At 48.9% G+C, this 25,852-nt stretch overlaps 1 protein-coding gene across 1 annotated transcript in view; it reads left to right on the forward strand.

Annotated features, from left to right (window-relative positions):
- The first annotated feature begins 724 nt into the window (after window positions 1-724).
- The window catches only part of LOC146175187 (serine protease 55-like), a 212,359-nt gene continuing 187,231 nt past the window's right edge, over window positions 725-25,852 (forward strand). Inside the window, exons 1-3 of the mRNA XM_084585548.1 lie at window positions 725-748; window positions 7,536-7,563; window positions 7,659-7,732. Of these exons, the coding sequence (XP_084441674.1) occupies window positions 725-748; window positions 7,536-7,563; window positions 7,659-7,732 (126 nt within the window). The remainder of the gene's footprint in view (window positions 749-7,535; window positions 7,564-7,658; window positions 7,733-25,852) is intronic.

The raw sequence follows: 25,852 nt of genomic DNA on the forward strand, positions 1-25,852 counted from the left end.
GTTTGCCTATGTACTCTCTCCGTTTTTTTTTCCTTACCATTTTTTTTAAGCGCCATTCGGGGCACTGTGTGCCGCTTGCTTTTTATTGTGCTTAATCAGTGTGTGTACCATTGTGCTTTAATCTGTGTCGCGTATTTCTTTTTCTTAATGATATAATAATTTCCGCGTCGTACTATTTTGTTTGTTCATATATTATTTACCTTTGTATTTTTTGCCTATTTCCTTACATTTTATGTATATATTGCACTGTATAGATTTTATGTCCCGCTTAAACAATGCCTAATGGGCCTGTAAGGTATTTTCAAATAAATAAATAAAAAAATTATCATCTCACTCTAATATGAGTTGGGAAAATGATGTCATTTTTTTCTGGCTGCCAGGCTTACAAGGAATCGGTGCAGGGTGTGTGTCGGTGCCTTCATTTGTTTGGCATTAGTGCGGGTGGCGAAAAAAATTAGAGGGGTTCAACACTGCTGAACCAAATGCAGAGAGCAATCTTTGGCTGCGGGCGACCGAGTGCTGTATCGAACTCAGTCAGCGTTCCGCTGAACGTACATAAGTTCACCAGCGTTCTAGGCCTAACCCACTTTCAGCCCTGCGCATGCCCTGTCATTCTAAACGAGGCAATGGCCATGGCGCGGCTCCGACGGTGGAGCGTCCGTTCCACCATCGGAGCCGCGCATGACGTCTCGCGGATGAGCAGTTGTGTGCGTGCGTTGATACCATGGCAACAGGAGAGACTCCACAGGTAAGCTGCGCGCTTCACCGCCGCACGGCACTAGATCACCTGAACCACGCATCGCATGCGCAGAATTGCCTATAAAAGGCGGAGATGAAATAGGCGGCTGTATCACCAAGTTTGACATAAGTAGGGAGAAGGACTGTTAAGCCACTGCTAAACGGCGGTATATACAAGAGAATATTAACTATTCCGACCCTGAGGTGTCACCTGATGGCTACTCAACAAAGAAAGAATGAGTGTAAGAAGGCGAAGACAGCAGCGGAGACGCCCAAAGAGAGAGGCTACATACTCAGCCAGGGAAACAGACAGCCTTAGACAAAAGCGTAGAGCCCAGGGGATCTACTTATGAGCTGCGTTTTAGCATTAGCTGAGGTTCTTTCCATCGAAGTGGTAGAACAAAAACTCTTAGCATCTATAAATTCTGAACACTGAAAATGATATTACAAGGCGCACGAAGTGGCTTAGAAGCAGACCCCTTGGGCTCTGCACTTTTGACAAAGACTGCCTATTGCTGCGCATATCCTGGCATAGTCGATCTTTGCCACTGACATTTTCACATGCGCTTCCAGACATTACAACGTATATTGCGGGAAGACGTAGCGGTTAAAAATAAAGTTGTGTATTTTGAGCGCAACATTGAATGCGCTTATGGTTCTTTCTTCCTTCTTGGACGGTGTAAACCAGCGAGTAATGAATGATTACATACTTCTTTAAGAGAACAGCGTTACAGGCTTATTGCGCTTGCTTCAATGAAGATGCAATCAAGGCGTCTCTCGCACTTGCTCATCTGCACCTCGGCGGTGACAGTGAGACACACGCGCTTTTATACGCCGACCTTGAAAGATTTTTCGCGGCAGACAACTGACAATGGGAAAGTTGCATGCATGAATAGAAACCTGAGTTTGGTTGCTGTTGTTGGACACAATTTATTCTGTCCCGCTGACTGCTCCTATGTGGTATTGAAGTTGATATTGAACAGAGGTGCCGCATCTACACTGGTCACAGAGTTTAAGACCTGTCAGGCTAAAGTTGAAATTGGGACATAAATGTCTTTCGACAAAGAGATCGATGGCGAGTGAATGCAATGGATGATAAGTTTAATTTCGGTATACCGTACGGCTCTCTATAGTGCAATGCTTCAGCACACGCTATATTTTTCTTGCAGTCCCATGTGACTTCATTAATTTATGAGTGCGGATTCTGCGCGTCATAGGCACTAAAAATAGGCTGGAATAGCTTGAAATCATTGATCAAGCTACAGGATTTAGGTGAGCAGACTGTTGTGAGATTCAAGATATCCGTGGGGCTCAAAGGAGCATGGTCAATTTTCAAGGCAGAATGTCCCTTCGTCCTCTATTTCAGTATCTGCGAGCGTTTGCACTTTGTTTCCTTGTTGTGGACTTCTCTCTTGCTTACAAGGTAAGTTTTTCCTGAACTGCATAACTTCGCACATTACAGCTTGTACGGAAAGGCAAATGACCACACTAACCTTATTTTACTTAACCTTGCCCGAAAGAAACTACAACCTACCGAAAGAGATACCCACAAGCACGTTATAAGCAGCCAGAAAGATAATACTTCCAGTCTAAAAACGTCATGTTGAATAAAAGCGACCGAAATGTTTGCGGATATCGCATTGAATAAGTACAAAAGATCGCGCACGCATAGAACGAATTTTGTGATATTGAGAACTTTGCAGGGCAACCTATTAGTACACAGTTGTTTCCGCTAGCGCAGTTTCAACCACACGACTAAGAGAATAGTTTTGGAAAACCGTGAGCCGCAGTGATCAGGAGGAAATCATCAAAGGAAATCCAACGCTCCGTTTAGTGTTAGGAGTATTGCAGGCACTACCGGAGCCAACAACAATGATAGTGCACCAGCGAGACTTAGGCGTGTTTCTATTTTTGTTGGTCTCCCAAGAAGTTTTATTTCTGCGATGAACTGAAGCTGTCAACACCGACATGCAATGGCGCCACCTTCCAACAGGGAGCCGCTATGTGATAGATTGATAAATCTTGTTTGATGCAAAATTAGATACATATAGTGGTTACATACATCATGATCATGATAGAACATCAAGGTAGCAAAGCAATGGGAAAAGAAAGCATACAAGGGAACATATATAGGAGACAGTGGATATAGAAATGCCGTGGATAAAACTGCATGAAAGAAGAAAGTGAAAAATGTATAACAACATATGATTCAGTCTTTTTTTTTCGCGATTTCAACATGCGATGCTGCACAGAATAAACCATGCAACGAATTCGAGGTTTCTATGCTGTGGTGAAAAAAGAATATTTATATGACTCTCTTAATTCCAGCAGAACTACATTTAGCTACGTAATGTGTCGTGTTCCTGGTGCAGAAGTGGTTAACTGAAATGATTCCTGTAGAGATTAAGTGCCCTGTTCTATCTCATGAAAAAGAATGCGGCAGTAGCATCTTTTGAGAGCGTCAGCTTTTGCTGAATCCTCTAATCCGTTTTCTTCTGCACAGAAGAGCCCGCAGGAATTGCATGATAATCTGCGGTAGAAACAAATTGTACGAAACGTTTCGTTGTTCAAGACGTCACAAGCTTGGATGCATTTTGATATGTTTACATGATCGCCATTATGATCGTCGCCGCAATCATAAGAGGACGCAACAGCAAACACTAGCTTAGTTTCTCAGAAACAAATTAAGCTTATTTAGAGTACTGACGCCAAATACTAATTAGTTGCATTAACACGTTATGTATTCCTTCGGTTTCGGTTCAATGTTTGCCTTTCAAGGTCGAACAGGCTCCAAACAAGGGTGGTTTGGTCCGGTTGTGCCCGGTCTAGCCACCCGGATTTCAATTGAGCCAGAAATCAAATTTCTTCGCTTAAAGAAATTTGATAAGACCCGCTGCTGCACTGCAGTGCAGCGGCACACTGGAAGGAAGCACCGACAGGCTTGTCTCAACGTGTTGCCAGCGGGAAGACACGGTGGCCTCGGTTACACACAGACATGACTTTCCACCCTAGCCGCATCTTAAACGAAAAGCTCATAATAGAGATGGTTGCCCTCGTATCCTCTAAAGCCATTGTCGCTACACTATCGGTAAGCACATAAACAGTGTTATTTATCATAATAATGCAGGATTAATTTCTACAGACAGCGCACAGTTTCCTGCAGCCGCGCTGACTAGTGTTCCGGCTGGATGGATGGATGGATGGATGGATGGATGGATGGATGGATGGATGGATGGATGGATGGATGGATGGATGGATGGATGGATGGATGGATGGATGGATGGATGGGTGGGTGGGTGGGTGGGTGGGTGGGTGGGTGAGTGGATGGATGGATGGATGGATGGATGAATGGATGAACGGATGGATGGATGGATGGAATATACGAGCGTCCCCTTTGAAACGAGGTGGTAGCAGCAGCTGTCATGCTCATGCTCATAGTAGCTATCATGCTCACAGGCGATAAAGAGCGCCGCTTGGCGGGGTTGCATGGTCGATCGGTCTATGGATACTCGTGTGCTGATGTTGACAATTGCGATTAAGGGGTGTAGGAATGGTGATGTGGTGGACGGGTCTGTCGTAACCGGCAAGTGGGCGGCCTTGACAGTATCGCGGTGTGTTTACGCGGCACAGCGGTGGCACAAAGGGGGCTGTGCAACGACAGCCTCGTTTCCTAGTAGCTTCCGAGGAAGAAGGGAACATTGCAAAGTCAAACCCATCTCCGGGCCTTCGGTCATGACGCGGAAAAGGGCGAGCAGGTGGTGGCTGCGTAGGCTACTCTAAGCGCCAATCGCAGCGCGCCGAGTAGTTAGCTGGGTGTACGTCAAGGATACGGATGACCAGGGCTATAAAACCTTGACGGAAACTGTCGGGGCAGGCGACAGTATTAGCGGCATTGATGGAATTAGGCGCGGGCACCGATTGGAGCATGCTGGGTGTGCCTCGAGAAACGGCGTCAGCAGGCACGGATGATGAACACCATGCAGAGGGCTCGAGCTGCTACAGTTTGTTGTGAACTATTTGAAAGTTGTCGATGACAAATCTATGACGCTATCTTCAATGCTAGTCACAGTAGGAACGTTCGCGAGTCGCCAAAAGTTTGGAGTTACGCGATATGTTTTCAACGTTTCGAACGTAAGACATGACGACTTACATCAGACACGGTGCCCACATCATCTTCGGAGACCGAACAGTTCATATCGTCATCCACGATGCCCTGCAGAATATTTTCGACTTCATCCGCTAGCTGAGTTCTCCCTGCCAGTACATGTTGAGCTAGCTTCTAAGGCGTAAGGATGTCGTCAAAGCACTGGCGCAGTTCTGTACCGAAACCGCTTGTCAAATAGTATTCGTGGTTTTCGAACAATACTAAAAATGTTTGTGTCAGAAAGAAGACCACGTTGGCAAGCTGAGCGATGGCGTGCCACGGGTTGTAGTGGCTCACCCGTCGGTAGTGAATCAACCACTCGTCGACGTCCTCGCCTGCCACTCTTCGAACTCCCGAGGTTACCGATAATGGTGCGGAGAGAGTTATCGGAATATGGTAGTAAAATACCACTTTATGCAAAAAATGCTCCACAAAAATACGAAATCGTGATTGTTCTATGCCGCGCAAAGGGGCCTTGTTTGGTCAATAGACAGCTTTCCTGATTCTCATATTAAGGGTGTGGTTTGTAATTTCGCTGGAAACACTGAATTGTTTTACATTTTTCGCTACGCGAAGCAGTCTTCATGACGTAGATACTTTGGGACATGCGGCGGCTTTTATTTCACATTACTTATGATGTTTGATTCACTTTCGTTCCGCGCTTGATATCACGTTTAACATGATCGTTATGGGTGTTTTGAAACTCCCCCGCAGAGTCATCTGACGGTTCATCCTAACCCAAATGAGCAGTCAGGAAACTATAGATGCTAACTGTACAACGCCGTTTTTTTGCTGAAAGGGAGCGCTAAAGTTAAGTTCCACTGATTTTGAAAACCAATTTAAGTAAGGGGCCACAGGAGTCGGCACAGAAAGTCCCCGTGGTAAAGCTGTGACAGCTATATGCTTTGTCGTTTATCTTTTCTTTAACCTAATGTAGCCTAAGGGCAGTCGAAGCCTCCATGCAGGGGCAGCAAGTGCTCTAAATGTTTGCTATTCAGTCTCATTTTTAAACCGCTCAAAATGTGCAAGCCTAATTTCACTTTTCAGTGGTTTGATTTTAGCCTGTGCATTTAGCCTGTCAGATAGACACAAACTCAACACCTTCGCTCTTGAAACATACTCTTAGCGTACGACCCAGTAGTAGGGTTGCGCCAAGTGGAAAATGAGGGGCTCAGCCCAAAGTTGACACCACCAGCCACAATACATCCAATAAGGGCCTAGTCTCTATTGCATGTATTACTTCATACTTAACCAGCCAAAAGACGAGACGCAGCAAAGAGGAGGACAGGACAAGGCTGGACCAGCCTTGTCCTGTCCTCCTCTTTGCTGTGTCTCGTCTTTTGGCTGGTTAAGTATGAACCCATACCAACGTGCCGAGTCGTCAAGCATGTATTACTAATAGCTTAAAACGAAACGAGTGTTTTATTGCAAAAGCATAAAAAGTGCAAGATGATCTACTTCTCTTTCCTGGGAACAAATTGCGGCTGTTAATTAATCGTAGCCTGTCTGCATGAACAAGCTGCGGAGAGGTGTTGCGCTAAATGTAGAACGTAGAAATGAAAGAATGTAGAATCTCGAAGTCACTATGCTGTTATTCTGGCGCATTTATCGACATTCAATGATTTTTTTCCTAAATCTGATTGAGCACCCAAAAATAAGCACCGACGTATCACAATTTGGGCTAAAAGCGCTATGTCACCGAACATGATTCAAGTAACACATGAACATTAAAAAGACAAGGATCATGGCGTCTTGCCCTATCAAGTCGTGGAGCATCAAGGGACAAGAACAGGAAGCTGTGACAGATTTTCTCTTATTGGGCTCCAAGATTACCCCGGAAGGAGACTGCAGCCATGAAATTAGGAGACGCCTGCTTCTGGGAAAGAGAGCCATGGCTAGCCTTGACCGCCTAGTAAAGAGCAGACTGCGAACCATTGCAAGATCCGTATAACTCATGCTATGGTCTTTCCAGTTCTGATGTATGGATGCGAGAGTGGGACTGTGAAGAAGACTGACCGCTGAAGAATTGACGCGTTTGAATTGTGGTGCTGACGGAGACTCTTGAGAGTTCCTTGGATTGCCAGCAGATCAAATCAGTCTATATTGTCGACCATAAACCCTGACTGCTCATTGGAGGGTCCAATTTTAAAGTTAAAGCTCAGCCACTTTAGTGATCTGATGAGAAGAGAGGAGTCGCTGGAGAAAGATTTGATGTTGGAAAAGGTTGAGGGTCACCGGAGAAGGGGTAGGCAGCGAACGCGATGGTTAGATAGCATCCTCGAAGCGCTGCAGATGAAGTTATGTGATGTTAGGAAGATAATGAGAGACCGGAAAGCGTGGCGTGATATGGCCCATAGAGACACGTAGATTCGGACACGACTGATCGACTGAACTGAACACAAGTTAAAAAACAAGAAGCTGAATCTCCTTATTATTTATTCACGTAACCACTACAGGCTCTCACAGTCTAACGTTTAAATGGAGGGAGTCGATACCATCATACTAAATAGCAATGAGAATAAATGTTTAAAAATATAATTGCGATGAAGCTTTTTCTTTCAATTTGCCATAAGTAAGACTTTGGCACTCTTACAAGTGCAGTTATTTCTCAATACATAGATATTGAAGCAACACATTTTTTCTTATTTCACAGGAACTGGACAAGAAGCTAAACAGAAAAGGTGAGTGTTCTAGAGAGACTGAATGTAGTTAACCGACATTTCAATGTATTTCGACCCTCTGGAGCTCTCAGTCCCCACGACCTGATTCCACGCAGGATGTGGTCTTTCGGAACCAACGGGTAGAGTATTCAACGGAAAATTTATAACCAAACCGCAGATGCCATGGATAGTAAGTACTTCACCTCATTTCTTAAGCAACACCCTTAAGATATTTAATTATATATATATTTAAACGTCATCTGTCGCAATCCCCGGTGCCTGGAAAGCCTGAGCCGATGGCAGAGGGCGTGATCATATAGCGTGCAAAACTACTACCAGTCTTAAGTATATGTTGTATACATATTGAAATAAAAACGAAATATGTTAAAGAGCTGAAAGCGGCGCTTTTACCGCAGAGGGTCATAACGCTACAATATGACTTACGTACAGTGCACAAAATCGTGCCAGAACTTCAAAATTCGCCAATATGCAAACAGAAGTACTTTGCCGCATCCTTACAAAGTTGCGGCGTCCTCAAGGATAAATGGGGTCTCTCCACGGATATCTTAAAATAACAATAATAATGTGATGTCATTAGTGACAATTACCAGAGCGGCTTTTAGCCAGGAATACATGCGGCGTTTTTTCCACGATTTTCACGCGTCAAAAACTGCCGCGCCGACGCGACACCCAGCTCTAGATACATGGAACGGACGGACGGACGGACGGACGGATGGATGGATGAATGGATGGAAGGATGAATATAGGAGCGTCCCGTTTGAACCGGTGTGGTAGCAGTTGCTATCATGCTCATTTTTCTCCCTATATATTAATTATTGTTTTAGATTGGTTAACTACACCATTAATTTTTCTTTCTGCATTACTAAGATTATGTCACTTTTCTGCTTTTAAGCCACCAGTCTTCCAGTAATTTTTTGCTAGCTTCCACCAAGGGTTTATTCGCCCGGCCACTGGTATCTCTAAACACCAGAGCTTCAGGAACAGTGACTGCACCTGCATCGACTTCCGGATGGACACCATTACATTTGAGTATAATATGGTCAATTGTTTCACTGGAGTTACCACATGCAGGACATTCGTCATCTTCATAGTTAAATTTCTTTTTGTAACTGCGTGTTCTAAGGCACCCTGATCTTGCTTAAAAAAGTAGGGCACTAGCTCTTGAGTTATCAAAGTAAGCTTCCTTCCTGATCTGCCTTTTCCTCTTTCGGTATTTATCCAATTTTTGCCTTCTGTGTTTTTCAGCTGTTGCTTAACGCATTAGCATTTATATGTAATGTCGACTGTACATCTGATTTTAGGCACGAAACCACATTTCAGAAAACAAGCCCAGGCACCAAAATTCCTTTCCAAATACCCCTCAAAATATTATACCTGTTGAATCCCCACAATGCCCTATGCTTCATTATCCCGGCATTTCTTCGACCTTTTCCCTTAAGTGATTTGCTCATGCTTTTCACTGCATGCCAATCCTTCGTTTACCCATACTCTGAAATAATTATATTCTGCTACTGTGGGTATTTCGTGGTCTTCTATTTTAAGACCCTGATCAGTTGAGCCGTTGAAAACCATCAGACCCGAATTAACTCCACTAAAACTGAAGCCTAGAGTGTCCCTTTTGTCTCCGTCATACTTAACTAGAGTTTGTAATTCTTCCAGACTCTCAGCTAGCCGCGCAATATCGTTGGCCTACATCAAACCAAGGAGGCACTGTTCTACCGCCTTTTCACCTAATCTATAGACCGTTTTATCATGGGCGCTGCCTGGATGGATGGAGCTACTGCTACCACACCTTTGTAACGGGGCGGTAGCAGTAACTTTTATGCTCATTTTTCTCCCTATATCTTAATTATTGATTTAGAATGGTTAACTAAACCATCATTCAATTTATTAAATTTTTGTTCCTACATTACTACCACTATGTCACTTCTCTGCTTTTAAGCCACCAATCTTCTAGTCGTTTTTTGCTAGTTTCCACCGCCGGTTTATTCACCCGGCCACTGTTATCTCTAAACAGAGCTTCAGGAACAGTGTTCGCGCCTGCATCAACTTCCGGATGGATACCATTACATTCGAGTATAATATGGTCAATTGTTTCACTGGAGTTATCACATACAGCTCATGCGTCATCTCCATTGTTAAATTTCTTTTTGTAGCTGCGTGTTCTAAGGCGCCCTGATCTAGCTTCAAAAAGTAGGGCACTGCCTCTTGAGTTATCAAAGAAAGCTTACTTCCTGATCTGCATTGTCCGCTTTTGGTATAATTCCACACTCTGTTTCTTCTCCAACGAATTTATCCAATTTTTACCTTCTGTGTTTTTCACCTGTTGCTTAATGCTCTTATTTCTCCGTCCTTCTGACTACCATACTTACTAGCTAGTTTCCTAGTTTTTTTCCTCCATTGTGAATCAATGCTTTTTAAGTACAGGTATTTAAATACTTTAGCTGCCTATCTGTTACTGTCCAGTTTCCTCAGGCGTTCCTCATATAATATTTTACTCTGAGCTTCCCGTACTTCGAAAGATGCCCAGCCCATATCTCCGTGTACAGCCTCAGTTGTGGTTTTGCCGTGGGCACCTAGTGCAAATCGTCCAACGGCTCTCTGATTTATTTCTAATGTCGACTGTACCTCTGATTTTAGGCACAAAACCGCATTTCCAAAAGTGAGTCCGGGCACCATAACTCCTTTCCAAATACCCCTCAAAATCTGATACCTGTTGTATCCCCACAACTGCCTTTGCTTCATTATCCCGGCATTCCTTCGTCTTTTGGCCTTAAGTGATTGCTCATGTTTTCCAATGTATGCCAATCCTCGTTTACCCATACCCCCAGAGATTTGTATTCTGCTACTCAGGGTATTTCATGGCCTTGTACTTTAAGACCCTGAACAGCTGAGCCGTTGAAAATCATCAGCTTCCCCTTCGTCTCCGCAATACTTAACTAGAGTTTGCAATTCTTCCAGACTCTCTGCTAGCAGCACAATATCGTCTGCATACATCAACCCAGGAAGGCGCTGCTCTACCGCCTTTCTACCTAATCTATATGACAGATTAAAACCTAGCTTACTGTTTTGCATCCTCCGTTCCAGGTTTATCGTATAAAGCATGAACAGCAGCGGTGATAGAGGACAGCCTTGGCTTAATCCTTTGCATACTTTGACATCTTCCATGCTTCTTATCCCTTCCCATGTAATTTCTAATGTGTTATCCCGGTATATTTCCTGTAGGAACTCTATAATCTCATAACTGATACCTTCTTCTTTTAATATGTTCCACAGGAGTTCCCTGCTTACGTTGTCGTACGTCCCGTTTATGTCCAGGAAGGCCAAATACAAAGGTCTATTTTCCACTCTAGATGTTTCGATTCATTGAGTAAGCACTAACAGGCTATCTATCATCTAAGCGCCTACCATTTCTAAAGCCGTTCTGAAGTTCTCCGAATATCGTGTTACTTTCTACCCATGCTTGCACCTTTAATTTCAACGCCTGCATGGCTAACCTGTACATAACAGATGTTATGGTAATCGGCCTGTAGGATTTTATGTGCATCCTGTCTCCTTTGCCTTTATAAATCAAACTGATTTTACTCTGCCGCCAGGTGTCCGGAATATGCTTATTCGTTATGACTGTTTCCAGGGATTTTAACAACGTTTCCTTACTTTTTGAACCAAGTTCATTAATCAGCTTGATCGAAATTCAATCTATTCCTGTAGATGTGTTTTTAGGAATATTTTTTTCTGCCTTTTTCCAGTTTAGATTGGTCAGTTCTAAGCTGCTTTGTATTCTGCTACCTTGTGTTGCTTCCTAATTTGCGGAGATGACCCTATCGTCGCTTTTAAATGAGACAGCTATAACTGATGTAATGTGGTTCACTGCGTTGTCTCCCTTTAAACAATTTCCCTAGCTATCTTGAATCCAATCTTGCTTTCTTTGATTCCTTTTCCCTAGCCAGCTTATATGGTTCCAGATTGTTCTTGCTCCGCCTCTAGAGGTATCGTTATGTAAGCCATTCAGCGATCAGTGGGCGGTTTTATTTTACTTTGGACAAGGGCCTGTACCTCAAGTTTCTTATGTCGATATGATTCTCATTTTTTGGTCGATTTCCTCCTGAGATACCTGTGCCTTCTTTGCCACTCGATGTTCCCTTGAAGCAGCCCGTCGTTGTTCAATAGCTTCCTTGATTTCCTTATTCCACCAGCTCCGTGGCTTCCTCTTTCCATACCAGCGGTTTGCTACTTTACCCTCCTTAATTTTCCTCCTTATGAGTAGTTCTACCTGTTCATAATCCCAGTCTTTCATGGGACTTTTCTGTAATGCTTCCTCTATGTCTGCTGCTATCTGCGCTATTTGATCGTCGTTTAACTTCGCGTTTACTTTTTGTCTAAGTTACATTTCTCTTTTCATCAAAGGTCCCATCTGCAGACTAATACGGTTATGATCGCTTCCCAGACTACACTCCCCTTCTTCGTCTATTTCCAGTTTTGTGACCTTGCTATAAATTTCCTGCAACATTAAACAGTAGTCAATGGCCGTCTGCCTGTTGCGGAATTCCCACGTGATTTGGCCTTCACATTTTGTTTCTCTATTTACTATAACTAGATCAAGTCGCTCACAGAAATCTAGCATTAGCTTCCCGTTAAAATCCGTGTATCCATCCACATCGTCGACGTGCCCGATGATGTCCCCGAGCAGAATAGTATTGGCCCCGTCTCCTAACTGGCTTATATCGTCACTGAGACATTCAACAAGATCCTTGTTTTCTTGCCTGCATTGGTGTCCTGTTCCTAAATAAACTACCCCTGGCCAATTCCTTATGCCGGCAATTGTTCCTGATACCCAGATATGTTCTTTACAAGACGATTTAATTCTTTGCCAATTTGTTCCCTGGTGTATCAACCTACCTACCCCTCCACCCTTTTTTTTCGTTCTCGTTCTGTTGCACCCTTCCCAGACGTAGCCTTCTATAAACGGCGGATCTTCTAGATCCCTGAGATGAGTCTCGCGAAGAGCGTACACACCTATTTTGTCATCCTTCAACTGCTGGTCTATATCTAGCCATTTCGCTCTTTTTCTACCTCCTTGCATGTTTATGTAGCTGAACCTAGTGCTAAAGTTCTTTTTTGTACTTTTCCTTCTCGACCTCCTCCTTGCCTTTTTTGGGGGCTCAGACTCCGTTATTAGAATTTCGTCTGCTTCACTTCTAACTACCTCTGTGTACGGAGTCCGCAAGGACACCCTAAAAAAGCTACAGCCCTGCCTGCCAGGCGCCAGCCGATCTCTGCTCCCACCCTTCTGTTATAATGAATGCCATCTCGCTGAAAAGTACTACCAAAACCTGCTTTATGTACCTCCCTGTTTACCTCAACCACTTCCAAACGCTTCTCCAGGCTTAACTTTCATATGTCCTGATTAACTGTCACCACGTCCTTTTCCATCTTTCCGTTCAATCCTAGCACCTCTGGTACTGTGCATACAACTATCTGCATCTGCTGTGCTATCTCCCTGATCTCGTCAACTCCCATAGGTAAGCTTTCCACCACTCCTGCAGCGTCACCATTTAGGACATCGTTTAGCCCCGCGGCTACTATTACCATACTGCGCTCAGCGGAATTCAACAGCCTATTTTTACTCTCTTTCAGCACTGCCCTCATTGTGCTCCGTGAGAAGGCTCCAACCAACACTCTCTTATCACCCTTTACACCTTCCAAGATATCTCGTTGAACCTGCTCATGTTAGAATCTCCAGCGATAAGCACCTGGGCCTTCTCTCTCCCTCTCCCAACTGTTGGCTCCTGCTTTCGGTTATCTGTGTCCTTATCTCTGGGATTTTCATTCTTCCTTACTTCTTCCTTTTTTTCCGGCTTCTTAGTAGCTGCTTCTAAATAGCTCTGTCGGTTCGAATCCGCCTGACCTGCTTTGCTTATGCCTTCGATGCCAGTGCTGGTCCCAGCCATGTTGCCCGCACTGAAATGTTCGTCTTCGTTGTTTCCAAGGACAAAATCCGCCTGACCTACTTTGCTTATGCCTTCCATGCCAGTGCTGGTCCCAGCCATGGTGCCCGCACCGGAATGTTCGTCCTCGTTGTTTCCAAAAACAAAATCCGCCTGGCCTACTTTGCTTACGCCTTCCATTCCAGTGCTGGTCCCAGCCATTTTGCCCGCACTGGAATGTTCGTCCTCGTTGTTTCCAAGTTTCCAAGAACAAAATCCGCCTGACCTACTTTGCTTATGCCTTCCATGCCAGTGCTGGTCCCAGCCATGGTGCCCGCACCGGAATGTTCGCCCTCGTTGTTTCCAAGGACAAAATCCGCCTGACCTACTTTGCTTACGCCTTCCATGCCAGAGCTGGTCCCAGCCATGTCGCCCGCACTGGAATGTTCATCCTCGTTGTTTCCAAGGACAAAAACCGCCTAACCTACTTTGCTTATGCCTTCCATGCCAGTGCTGGTCCCAGCCATGTTGCCCGCACTGGTATGTTCGTCCTCATTGTTTCCAAGGACAATATCCGCCTGACCTACTTTGCCTTCCTTGCCAGTGCTGGTCCCAGCCATGTTGCCCGCACTGGAATGTTCGTCCTCGTTGTATCCAAGTTTCCAAGAACAAAATCCGCCTGACCTACTTTGCTTATGCCTTCCATGCCAGTGCTGGTCCCAGCCATGGTGCCCGCACCGGAATGTTCGCCCTCGTTTCCAAGGACAAAATCCGCCTGACCTACTTTGCTTACGCCTTCCATGCCAGTGCTGGTCCCAGCCATGTTGCCCGCACATGAATGTTCGTCCTCGTTGTTTCCAAGGACAAAATCCGCCTGACCTACTTTGCTTACGCCTTCCATGCCAGTGCTGGTCCCAGCCATGTTGCCCGCACTGGAATGTTTGTCCTCGTTGTTTCCAAGGACAATATCCGCCTGACCTACTTTGCTTACACCTTCCATGCCAGTGCTGGTCCCAGCCATGTTGCCCGCACTGGAATGTTCGTCCTCGTTGTTTCCAAGGACAAAATCCGCCTGACCTACTTTGCTTACGCCTTCCATGCCAGTGCTGGTCCCAGCCATGTCGCCCGCACTGGAATGTTCGTACTCGTTGTTTCCAAGTTTCCAAGAACAAAATCCGCCTGACCTACTTTGCTTACGCCTTCCATGCCAGTGCTGGTCCCAGCCATGTTGCCCGCACTGGAATGTTCGTCCTCGTTGTTTCCAAGGACAAAATCCGCCTGACCTACTTTGCTTATGCCTTCCATGCCAGTGCTGGTCCCTGCCATGGTGCCCGCACCGGAATGTTCTCCCTCGTTGTTTCCAAGGACAAAATCCGCCTGACCTACTTTGCTTACGCCTTCCATGCCAGTGCTGGTCCCAGCCATGTTGCCCGCACATGAATGTTCGTCCTCGTTGTTTCCAAGGACAAAATCCGCCTGACCTACTTTGCTTATGCCTTCCATGCCAGTGCTGGCCCCAGCCATGTTGCCCGCACTGGAATGTTCGTCCTCGTTGTTTCAAAGGACAAAATCCGCCTGACCTACTTTGCTTATGCCTTCCATGCCAGTGCTGGTCCCAGCCATGTTGCCCGCACTGGAATGTTCGTCCTCGTTGTTTCCAAGGACAATATCCGCCTGACCTAATTTGCTTACGCCTTCCATGCCAGTGCTGGTCCCAGCCATGTTGCCCGCACTGGAATGTTCGTCCTCGTTGTTTCCAAGGACAAATTCCGCCTGACCTATTTTGCTTACGCCTGCCATGCCAGTGTTGGTCCCAGCCATGTTGCCCGCACCGGAATGTTCGTCCTCGTTGTTTCCAAGGACAATATCCGCCTGACCTACTTTGCTTATGCCTTCCATGCCAGTTCTGGTCCCAGCCATGGTGCCTGCACTGGAATGTTCGTACTCGTTGTTTCCAAGGACAAAATCCGCCTGACCTACTTTGCTTATGCCTTCCATGCCAGTGCTGGTCCCAGCCATGTTGCCCGCTCTGGAATGTTCGTCCTCATTGTTTCCAAGGACAATATCCGCCTGACCTACTTTGCCTTCCTTGCCAGTGCTGGTCCCAGCCATGTTGCCCGCACTGGAATGTTCGTCCTCGTTGTTTCCAAGGACAATATCCACCTGACCTACTTTGCTTACGCCTTCCATGCCAGTGCTGGTCCCAGCCATGTTGCCCGCACTGGAATGTTCGTCCTCGTTGCTTCCAAGGGCAAAATCCGCCTGACCTACTTTGCTTACGCCTTCCATGCCAGTGCTGGTCCCAGCCATGTTCCCGCACTGGAATGTTCGTCCTCGTTGTTTCCAAGGACAATATCCTCCTGACCTACTTTGCTTACGCCTTCCATGCCAGTGCTGGTCCCAGCCATGTTGACCGCACTGGAATGTTCGTCCTCGTTGTTTCCAAGGACAAAATCCGCCTGACCTACTTGCTTATGCCTTCCATGCCAGTGCTGGTCCCAGCCATGGTGCCCGCACCGGAATGTTCGCCCTCGTTGTTTCCAAGGACAAAATCCGCCTGACCTACTTTGCTTACGCCTTCCATGCCAGTGCTGGTCCCAGCCATGTTGCCCGCACATGAATGTTCGTCCTCGTTGTTTCCAAGGACAATATCCGCCTGACATACTTTGCCTATGCCTTCCACGCCAGTGCTGGTCCCAGCCATGCTGCCCGCACTGGAATGTTCGTCCTCGTTATTTAAAAGGACAAAATCCGCCTGACCTACTTTGCTTACGCCTTCCATGCCAGTGCTGGTCCCAGCCATGTTCCCGCACTGGAATGTTCGTCCTCGTTGTTTCTAAGGACAAAATTCGCCTGACCTACTTTGCTTACGCCTTCCATGCCAGTGCTGGTCCCAGCCATGTTGCCCGCACTGGAAAGTTCGTCCTCGTTGTTTCCAAGTTTCCAAGAACAAAATCCGCCTGACCTACTTTGCTTATGCCTTCCATGCCAGTGCTGGTCCCAGCCATGGTGCCCGCACCGGAATGTTCGCCCTCGTTATTTCCAAGGACAATATCCGCCTGACCTACTTTGCTTACGCCTTCCATGCCAGTGCTGGTACCAGCCATGGTGCCCGCACCGGAATGTTCGTCCTCGTTGTTTCCAAGGACAATATCCGCCTGACCTACTTTGCTTACGCCTTCCATGCCAGTGCTGGTCCCAGCCATGTTGCCCGCACTGGAATGTTCGTCCTCGTAATTTCCAAGGACAAAATCCGCCTGACCTACTTTGCTTACGCCTTACATGCCAGTGCTGGTCCCAGCCATGTTGCCCGCACTGGAATGTTCGTCCTCGATGTTTCCAAGGACAATATCCGCCTGACCTACATTGCTTCCGCCTTCCATGCCAGTGCTGGTCCCAGCCATGTTGCCCGCACTGGAATGTTCGTCCTCGTTGTTTCAGGAACAAAATCCGCCTGACCTACTTTGCTTATGCCTTCCATGCCAGTGCTGGTCCCAGCCATGGTGCCCGCACCGGAATGTTCGCCCTCGTTGTTTCCAAGGACAATATCCGCCTGACCTACTTTGCTTACGCCTTCCATGCCAGTGCTGGTCCCAGCCATGTCGCCCGCACTGGAATGTTCGTACTCGTTGTTTCCAAGGACAAAATCCGCCTGACCTACTTTGCCTTTCTTGCCAGTGCTGGTCCCAGCCATGTTGCCCGCACTGGAATGTTCGTCCTCGTTGTTTCCAAGGACAATATCCGCCTGACCTACTTTGCTTACGCCTTCCATGCCAGTGCTGGTCCCAGCCATGTTGCCCGCACTGGAATGTTCGTCCTCGTTGTTTCCAAGGACAAAATCCGCCTGACCTACTTTGCTTACGCCTTCCATGCCAGTGCTGGTCCCAGCCATGTTGCCCGCACTGGAATGTTCGTCCTCGTTGTTTCCAAGGACAATATCCGCCTGACCTACTTTGCTTACGCCTTCCATGCCAGTGCTGGTCCCAGCCATGTTGCCCGCACTGGAATGTTCGTCCTCGTTGTTTCCAAGGACAAAATCCGCCTGACCTACTTTGCTTACGCCTTCCATGCCAGTGCTGGTCCCAGCCATGTTGCCCGCACTGGAATGTTCGTCCTCGTTGTTTCCAAGGACAATATCCGCCTGACCTACTTTGCTTACACCTTCCATGCCAGTGCTGGTCCCAGCCATGTTGCCCGCACTGGAATGTTCGTCCTCGTTGTTTCCAAGGACAAAATCCGCCTGACCTACTTTGCTTACGCCTTCCATGCCAGTGCTGGTCCTAGCCATGTTGCCCGCACTGGAATGTTCGTCCTCGTTGTTTCCAAGGACAATATCCGCCTGACCTACTTTGCTTACGCCTTCCATGCCAGTGCTGGTCCCAGCCATGTTGCCCGCACTGGAATGTTCGTCCTCGTTGTTTCCAAGGACAAAATCCGCCTGACCTACTTTGCTTATGCCTTCCATGCCAGTGCTGGTCCCAGCCATGGTGCCCGCACCGGAATGTTCGCCCTCGTTGTTTCCAAGGACAAAATCCACCTGACCTACTTTGCTTACGCCTTCCATGCCAGTGCTGGTCCCAGCCATGTTGCCCGCACTGGAATGTTCGTCCTCGTTGTTTCCAAGGACAATATCCTCCTGACCTACTTTGCTTACGCCTTCCATGCCAGTGCTGGTCCCTGCCATGTTGCCCGCACTGGAATGTTCGTCCTCGTTGTTTCCAAGGACAAAATCCGCCTGACCTACTTTGCTTACGCCTTCCATGCCAGTGCTGGTCCCAGCCATGTTGCCCGCACTGGAATGTTCGTCCTCGTTGTTTCCAAGGACAATATCCTCCTGACCTACTTTGCTTACGCCTTCCATGCCAGTGCTGGTCCCTGCCATGTTGCCCGCACTGGAATGTTCGTCCTCGTTGTTTCCAAGGACAAAATCCACCTGACCTACTTTGCTTATGCCTTCCATGCCAGTGCTGGTCCCAGCCATGGTGCCCGCACAGGAATGTTCGCCCTCGTTGTTTCCAAGGACAAATCCGCCTGACCTACTTTGCTTACGCCTTCCATGCCAGTGCTGGTCCCAGCCATGTCGCCCGCACTGGAATGTTCGTACTCGTTGTTTCCAAGGACAAAATCCGCCTGACCTACTTTGCTTATGCCTTCCATGCCAGTGCTGGTCCCAGCCATGTTGCCCGCTCTGGAATGTTCGTCCTCATTGTTTCCAAGGACAAAATCCGCCTGACCTACTTTGCCTTTCTTGCCAGTGCTGGTCCCAGCCATGGTGCCCGTACCGGAATGTTCGCCCTCGTTGTTTCCAAGGACAAAATCCGCCTGACCTACTTTGCTTACGCCTTCCATGCCAGTGCTGGTCCCAGCCATGTTGCCCGCACTGGAATGTTCGTCCTCGTTGTTTCCAAGGACAATATCCGCCTGACCTACTTTGCTTACGCCTTCCATGCCAGTGCTGGTCCCAGCCATGTTGCCCGCACTGGAATGTTCGTCCTCGTTGTTTCCAAGGACAAAATCCGCCTGACCTACTTTGCTTATGCCTTCCATGCCAGTGCTGGTCCCAGCCATGGTGCCCGCACCGGAATGTTCGCCCTCGTTGTTTCCAAGGACAAAATCCGCCTGACCTACTTTGCTTACGCCTTCCATGCCAGTGCTGGTCCCAGCCATGTTGCCCGCACTGGAATGTTCGTCCTCGTTGTTTCCAAGGACAATATCCTCCTGACCTACTTTGCTTACGCCTTCCATGCCAGTGCTGGTCCCTGCCATGTTGCCCGCACTGGAATGTTCGTCCTCGTTGTTTCCAAGGACAAAATCCGCCTGACCTACTTTGCTTACGCCTTCCATGCCAGTGCTGGTCCCAGCCATGTTGCCCGCACTGGAATGTTCGTCCTCGTTGTTTCCAAGGACAAAATCCGCCTGACCTACTTTGCTTATGCCTTCCATGCCAGTGCTGGTCCCAGCCATGGTGCCCGCACCGGAATGTTCGCCCTCGTTGTTTCCAAGGACAAAATCCGCCTGACCTACTTTGCTTACGCCTTCCATGCCAGTGCTGGTCCCAGCCATGGTGCCCGCACCGGAATGTTCGCCCTCGTTGTTTCCAAGGACAAAATCCGCCTGACCTACTTTGCTTACGCCTTCCATGCCAGTGCTGGTCCCAGCCATGTTGCCCACACGTGAATGTTCGTCCTCGTTGTTTCCAAGGACAATATCCGCCTGACCTACTTTGCTTACGCCTTCCATGCCAGTGCTGGTCCCAGCCATGTCGCCCGCACTGGAATGTTCGTACTCGTTGTTTCCAAGGACAAAATCCGCCTGACCTACTTTGCTTATGCCTTCCATGCCAGTGCTGGTCCCAGCCATGTTGCCCGCTCTGGAATGTTCGTCCTCATTGTTTCCAAGGACAAAATCCGCCTGACCTACTTTGCCTTTCTTGCCAGTGCTGGTCCCAGCCATGGTGCCCGTACCGGAATGTTCGCCCTCGTTGTTTCCAAGGACAAATCCGCCTGACCTACTTTGCTTACGCCTTCCATGCCAGTGCTGGTCCCAGCCATGTTGCCCGCACTGGAATGTTCGTCCTCGTTGTTTCCAAGGACAATATCCGCCTGACCTACTTTGCTTACGCCTTCCATGCCAGTGCTGGTCCCAGCCATGTTGCCCGCACTGGAATGTTCGTCCTCGTTGTTTCCAAGGACAAAATCCGCCTGACCTACTTTGCTTATGCCTTCCATGCCAGTGCTGGTCCCAGCCATGTTGCCCGCACGTGAATGTTCGTCCTCATTGTTTCCAAGGACAATATCCGCCTGACCTACTTTGCTTACGCCTTCCATGCCAGTGCTGGTCCCAGCCATGTTGCCCGCACTGGAATGTTCGTCCTCGTTGTTTCCAAGGACAATATCCTCCTGACCTACTTTGCTTACGCCTTCCATGCCAGTGCTGGTCCCTGCCATGTTGCCCGCACTGGAATGTTCGTCCTCGTTGTTTCCAAGGACAAAATCCGCCTGACCTATTTTGCTTATGCCTTCCATGCCAGTGCTGGTCCCAGCCATGGTGCCCGCACCGGAATGTTCGCCCTCGTTGTTTCCAAGGACAAAATCCGCCTGACCTACTTTGCTTACGCCTTCCATGCCAGTGCTGGTCCCAGCCATGTTGCCCGCACGTGAATGTTCGTCCTCATTGTTTCCAAGGACAATATCCGCCTGACCTACTTTGCTTACGCCTTCCATGCCAGTGCTGGTCCCAGCCATGTTGCCCGCACTGGAATGTTCGTCCTCGTTGTTTCCAAGGACAATATCCTCCTGACCTACTTTGCTTCCGCCTTCCATGTCAGTGCTGGTCCCTGCCATGTTGCCCGCACTGGAATGTTCGTCCTCGTTGTTTCCAAGGACAAAATCCGCCTGACCTACTTTGCTTATGCCTTCCATGCCAGTGCTGGTCCCAGCCATGGTGCCCGCACCGGAATGTTCGCCCTCGTTGTTTCCAAGGACAAAATCCGCCTGACCTACTTTGCTTACGCCTTCCATGCCAGTGCTGGTCCCAGCCATGTTGCCCGCACGTGAATGTTCGTCCTCGTTGTTTCCAAGGACAATATCCGCCTGACCTACTTTGCTTACGCCTTCCATGCCAGTGCTGGTCCCAGCCATGTCGCCCTCACTTGAATGTTCGTCCTCGTTGTTTCCAAGGACAAAATCCGCCTGACCTACTTTGCCTACGCCTTCCATGCCAGTGCTGGTCCCAGCCATGTTGCCCGCACTGGAATGTTCGTCCTCGTTGTTTAAAAGGACAAAATCCGCCTGACCTACTTTGCTTATGCCTTCCATGCCAGTGCTGGTCCCAGCCACGTTGCCCGCACTGGAATGTTCGTCCTCGTTGTTTCCAAGGACAATATCCGCCTGACCTACTTTGCTTACGCCTTCCATGCCAGTGCTGGTCCCAGCCATGTTGCCCGCACTGGAATGTTCGTCCTCGTTGTTTCCAAGGACAAAATCCGCCTGACCTACTTTGCTTATGCCTTCCATGCCAGTGCTGGTCCCAGCCATGGTGCCCGCACCGGAATGTTCGTCCTCGTTGTTTCCAAGGAACAATATCCGCCTGACCTACTTTGCTTACGCCTTCCATGCCAGTGCTGGTCCCAGTCATGTTGCCCGCACTGGAATGTTCGTCCTCGTTATTTCCAAGGACAAAATCCGCCTGACCTACTTTGCTTACGCCTTCCATGCCAGTGCTGGTCCCAGCCATGTTGCCCGCACTGGAATGTTCGTCCTCGATGTTTCCAAGGACAATATCCGCCTGACCTACATTGCTTCCGCCTTCCATGCCAGTGCTGGTCCCAGCCATGTTGCCCGCACTGGAATGTTCGTCCTCGTTGTTTCAAGGACAAAATCCGCCTGACCTACTTTGCTTATGCCTTCCATGCCAGTGCTGGTCCCAGCCATGTTGCCCGCACTGGAATGTTCGTCCTCGTTGTTTCTAAGGACAAAATTCGCCTGACCTACTTTGCTTACGCCTTCCATGCCAGTGCTGGTCCCAGCCATGTTGCCCGCACTGGAATGTTCGTCCTCGTTGTTTCCAAGTTTCCAAGAACAAAATCCGCCTGACCTACTTTGCTTTTGCCTTCCATGCCAGTGCTGGTCCCAGCCATGGTGCCCGCACCGGAATGTTCGCCCTCGTTGTTTCCAAGGACAAAATCCCCCTGACCTACTTTGCTTACGCCTTCCATGCCAGTGCTGGTCCCAGCCATGGTGCCCGCACCGGAATGTTCGCCCTCGTTGTTTCCAAGGACAAAATCCGCCTGACCTACTTTGCTTACGCCTTCCATGCCAGTGCTGGTCCCAGCCATGTTGCCCGCACATGAATGTTCGTCCTCGTTGTTTCCAAGGACAATATCCGCCTGACATACTTTGCCTATGCCTTCCACGCCAGTGCTGGTCCCAGCCATGCTGCCCGCACTGGAATGTTCGTCCTCGTTATTTAAAAGGACAAAATCCGCCTGACCTACTTTGCTTACGCCTTCCATGCCAGTGCTGGTCCCAGCCATGTTCCCGCACTGGAATGTTCGTCCTCGTTGTTTCTAAGGACAAAATTCGCCTGACCTACTTTGCTTACGCCTTCCATGCCAGTGCTGGTCCCAGCCATGTTGCCCGCACTGGAAAGTTCGTCCTCGTTGTTTCCAAGTTTCCAAGAACAAAATCCGCCTGACCTACTTTGCTTATGCCTTCCATGCCAGTGCTGGTCCCAGCCATGGTGCCCGCACCGGAATGTTCGCCCTCGTTATTTCCAAGGACAATATCCGCCTGACCTACTTTGCTTACGCCTTCCATGCCAGTGCTGGTACCAGCCATGGTGCCCGCACCGGAATGTTCGTCCTCGTTGTTTCCAAGGACAATATCCGCCTGACCTACTTTGCTTACGCCTTCCATGCCAGTGCTGGTCCCAGCCATGTTGCCCGCACTGGAATGTTCGTCCTCGTAATTTCCAAGGACAAAATCCGCCTGACCTACTTTGCTTACGCCTTACATGCCAGTGCTGGTCCCAGCCATGTTGCCCGCACTGGAATGTTCGTCCTCGATGTTTCCAAGGACAATATCCGCCTGACCTACATTGCTTCCGCCTTCCATGCCAGTGCTGGTCCCAGCCATGTTGCCCGCACTGGAATGTTCGTCCTCGTTGTTTCAAGAACAAAATCCGCCTGACCTACTTTGCTTATGCCTTCCATGCCAGTGCTGGTCCCAGCCATGGTGCCCGCACCGGAATGTTCGCCCTCGTTGTTTCCAAGGACAATATCCGCCTGACCTACTTTGCTTACGCCTTCCATGCCAGTGCTGGTCCCAGCCATGTCGCCCGCACTGGAATGTTCGTACTCGTTGTTTCCAAGGACAAAATCCGCCTGACCTACTTTGCCTTTCTTGCCAGTGCTGGTCCCAGCCATGTTGCCCGCACTGGAATGTTCGTCCTCGTTGTTTCCAAGGACAATATCCGCCTGACCTACTTTGCTTACGCCTTCCATGCCAGTGCTGGTCCCAGCCATGTTGCCCGCACTGGAATGTTCGTCCTCGTTGTTTCCAAGGACAAAATCCGCCTGACCTACTTTGCTTACGCCTTCCATGCCAGTGCTGGTCCCAGCCATGTTGCCCGCACTGGAATGTTCGTCCTCGTTGTTTCCAAGGACAATATCCGCCTGACCTACTTTGCTTACGCCTTCCATGCCAGTGCTGGTCCCAGCCATGTTGCCCGCACTGGAATGTTCGTCCTCGTTGTTTCCAAGGACAAAATCCGCCTGACCTACTTTGCTTACGCCTTCCATGCCAGTGCTGGTCCCAGCCATGTTGCCCGCACTGGAATGTTCGTCCTCGTTGTTTCCAAGGACAATATCCGCCTGACCTACTTTGCTTACGCCTTCCATGCCAGTGCTGGTCCCAGCCATGTTGCCCGCACTGGAATGTTCGTCCTCGTTGTTTCCAAGGACAAAATCCGCCTGACCTACTTTGCTTACGCCTTCCATGCCAGTGCTGGTCCTAGCCATGTTGCCCGCACTGGAATGTTCGTCCTCGTTGTTTCCAAGGACAATATCCGCCTGACCTACTTTGCTTACGCCTTCCATGCCAGTGCTGGTCCCAGCCATGTTGCCCGCACTGGAATGTTCGTCCTCGTTGTTTCCAAGGACAAAATCCGCCTGACCTACTTTGCTTATGCCTTCCATGCCAGTGCTGGTCCCAGCCATGGTGCCCGCACCGGAATGTTCGCCCTCGTTGTTTCCAAGGACAAAATCCACCTGACCTACTTTGCTTACGCCTTCCATGCCAGTGCTGGTCCCAGCCATGTTGCCCGCACTGGAATGTTCGTCCTCGTTGTTTCCAAGGACAATATCCTCCTGACCTACTTTGCTTACGCCTTCCATGCCAGTGCTGGTCCCTGCCATGTTGCCCGCACTGGAATGTTCGTCCTCGTTGTTTCCAAGGACAAAATCCGCCTGACCTACTTTGCTTACGCCTTCCATGCCAGTGCTGGTCCCAGCCATGTTGCCCGCACTGGAATGTTCGTCCTCGTTGTTTCCAAGGACAATATCCTCCTGACCTACTTTGCTTACGCCTTCCATGCCAGTGCTGGTCCCTGCCATGTTGCCCGCACTGGAATGTTCGTCCTCGTTGTTTCCAAGGACAAAATCCACCTGACCTACTTTGCTTATGCCTTCCATGCCAGTGCTGGTCCCAGCCATGGTGCCCGCACAGGAATGTTCGCCCTCGTTGTTTCCAAGGACAAATCCGCCTGACCTACTTTGCTTACGCCTTCCATGCCAGTGCTGGTCCCAGCCATGTCGCCCGCACTGGAATGTTCGTACTCGTTGTTTCCAAGGACAAAATCCGCCTGACCTACTTTGCTTATGCCTTCCATGCCAGTGCTGGTCCCAGCCATGTTGCCCGCTCTGGAATGTTCGTCCTCATTGTTTCCAAGGACAAAATCCGCCTGACCTACTTTGCCTTTCTTGCCAGTGCTGGTCCCAGCCATGGTGCCCGTACCGGAATGTTCGCCCTCGTTGTTTCCAAGGACAAAATCCGCCTGACCTACTTTGCTTACGCCTTCCATGCCAGTGCTGGTCCCAGCCATGTTGCCCGCACTGGAATGTTCGTCCTCGTTGTTTCCAAGGACAATATCCGCCTGACCTACTTTGCTTACGCCTTCCATGCCAGTGCTGGTCCCAGCCATGTTGCCCGCACTGGAATGTTCGTCCTCGTTGTTTCCAAGGACAAAATCCGCCTGACCTACTTTGCTTATGCCTTCCATGCCAGTGCTGGTCCCAGCCATGGTGCCCGCACCGGAATGTTCGCCCTCGTTGTTTCCAAGGACAAAATCCGCCTGACCTACTTTGCTTACGCCTTCCATGCCAGTGCTGGTCCCAGCCATGTTGCCCGCACTGGAATGTTCGTCCTCGTTGTTTCCAAGGACAATATCCTCCTGACCTACTTTGCTTACGCCTTCCATGCCAGTGCTGGTCCCTGCCATGTTGCCCGCACTGGAATGTTCGTCCTCGTTGTTTCCAAGGACAAAATCCGCCTGACCTACTTTGCTTACGCCTTCCATGCCAGTGCTGGTCCCAGCCATGTTGCCCGCACTGGAATGTTCGTCCTCGTTGTTTCCAAGGACAAAATCCGCCTGACCTACTTTGCTTATGCCTTCCATGCCAGTGCTGGTCCCAGCCATGGTGCCCGCACCGGAATGTTCGCCCTCGTTGTTTCCAAGGACAAAATCCGCCTGACCTACTTTGCTTACGCCTTCCATGCCAGTGCTGGTCCCAGCCATGGTGCCCGCACCGGAATGTTCGCCCTCGTTGTTTCCAAGGACAAAATCCGCCTGACCTACTTTGCTTA

This window comes from Amblyomma maculatum, chromosome 11 (genome assembly GCF_055883805.1).
Source record: "Amblyomma maculatum isolate TAMU_Amacu chromosome 11, ASM5588380v1, whole genome shotgun sequence".
NCBI classification, from domain to species: Eukaryota; Metazoa; Arthropoda; class Arachnida; order Ixodida; family Ixodidae; genus Amblyomma; species Amblyomma maculatum.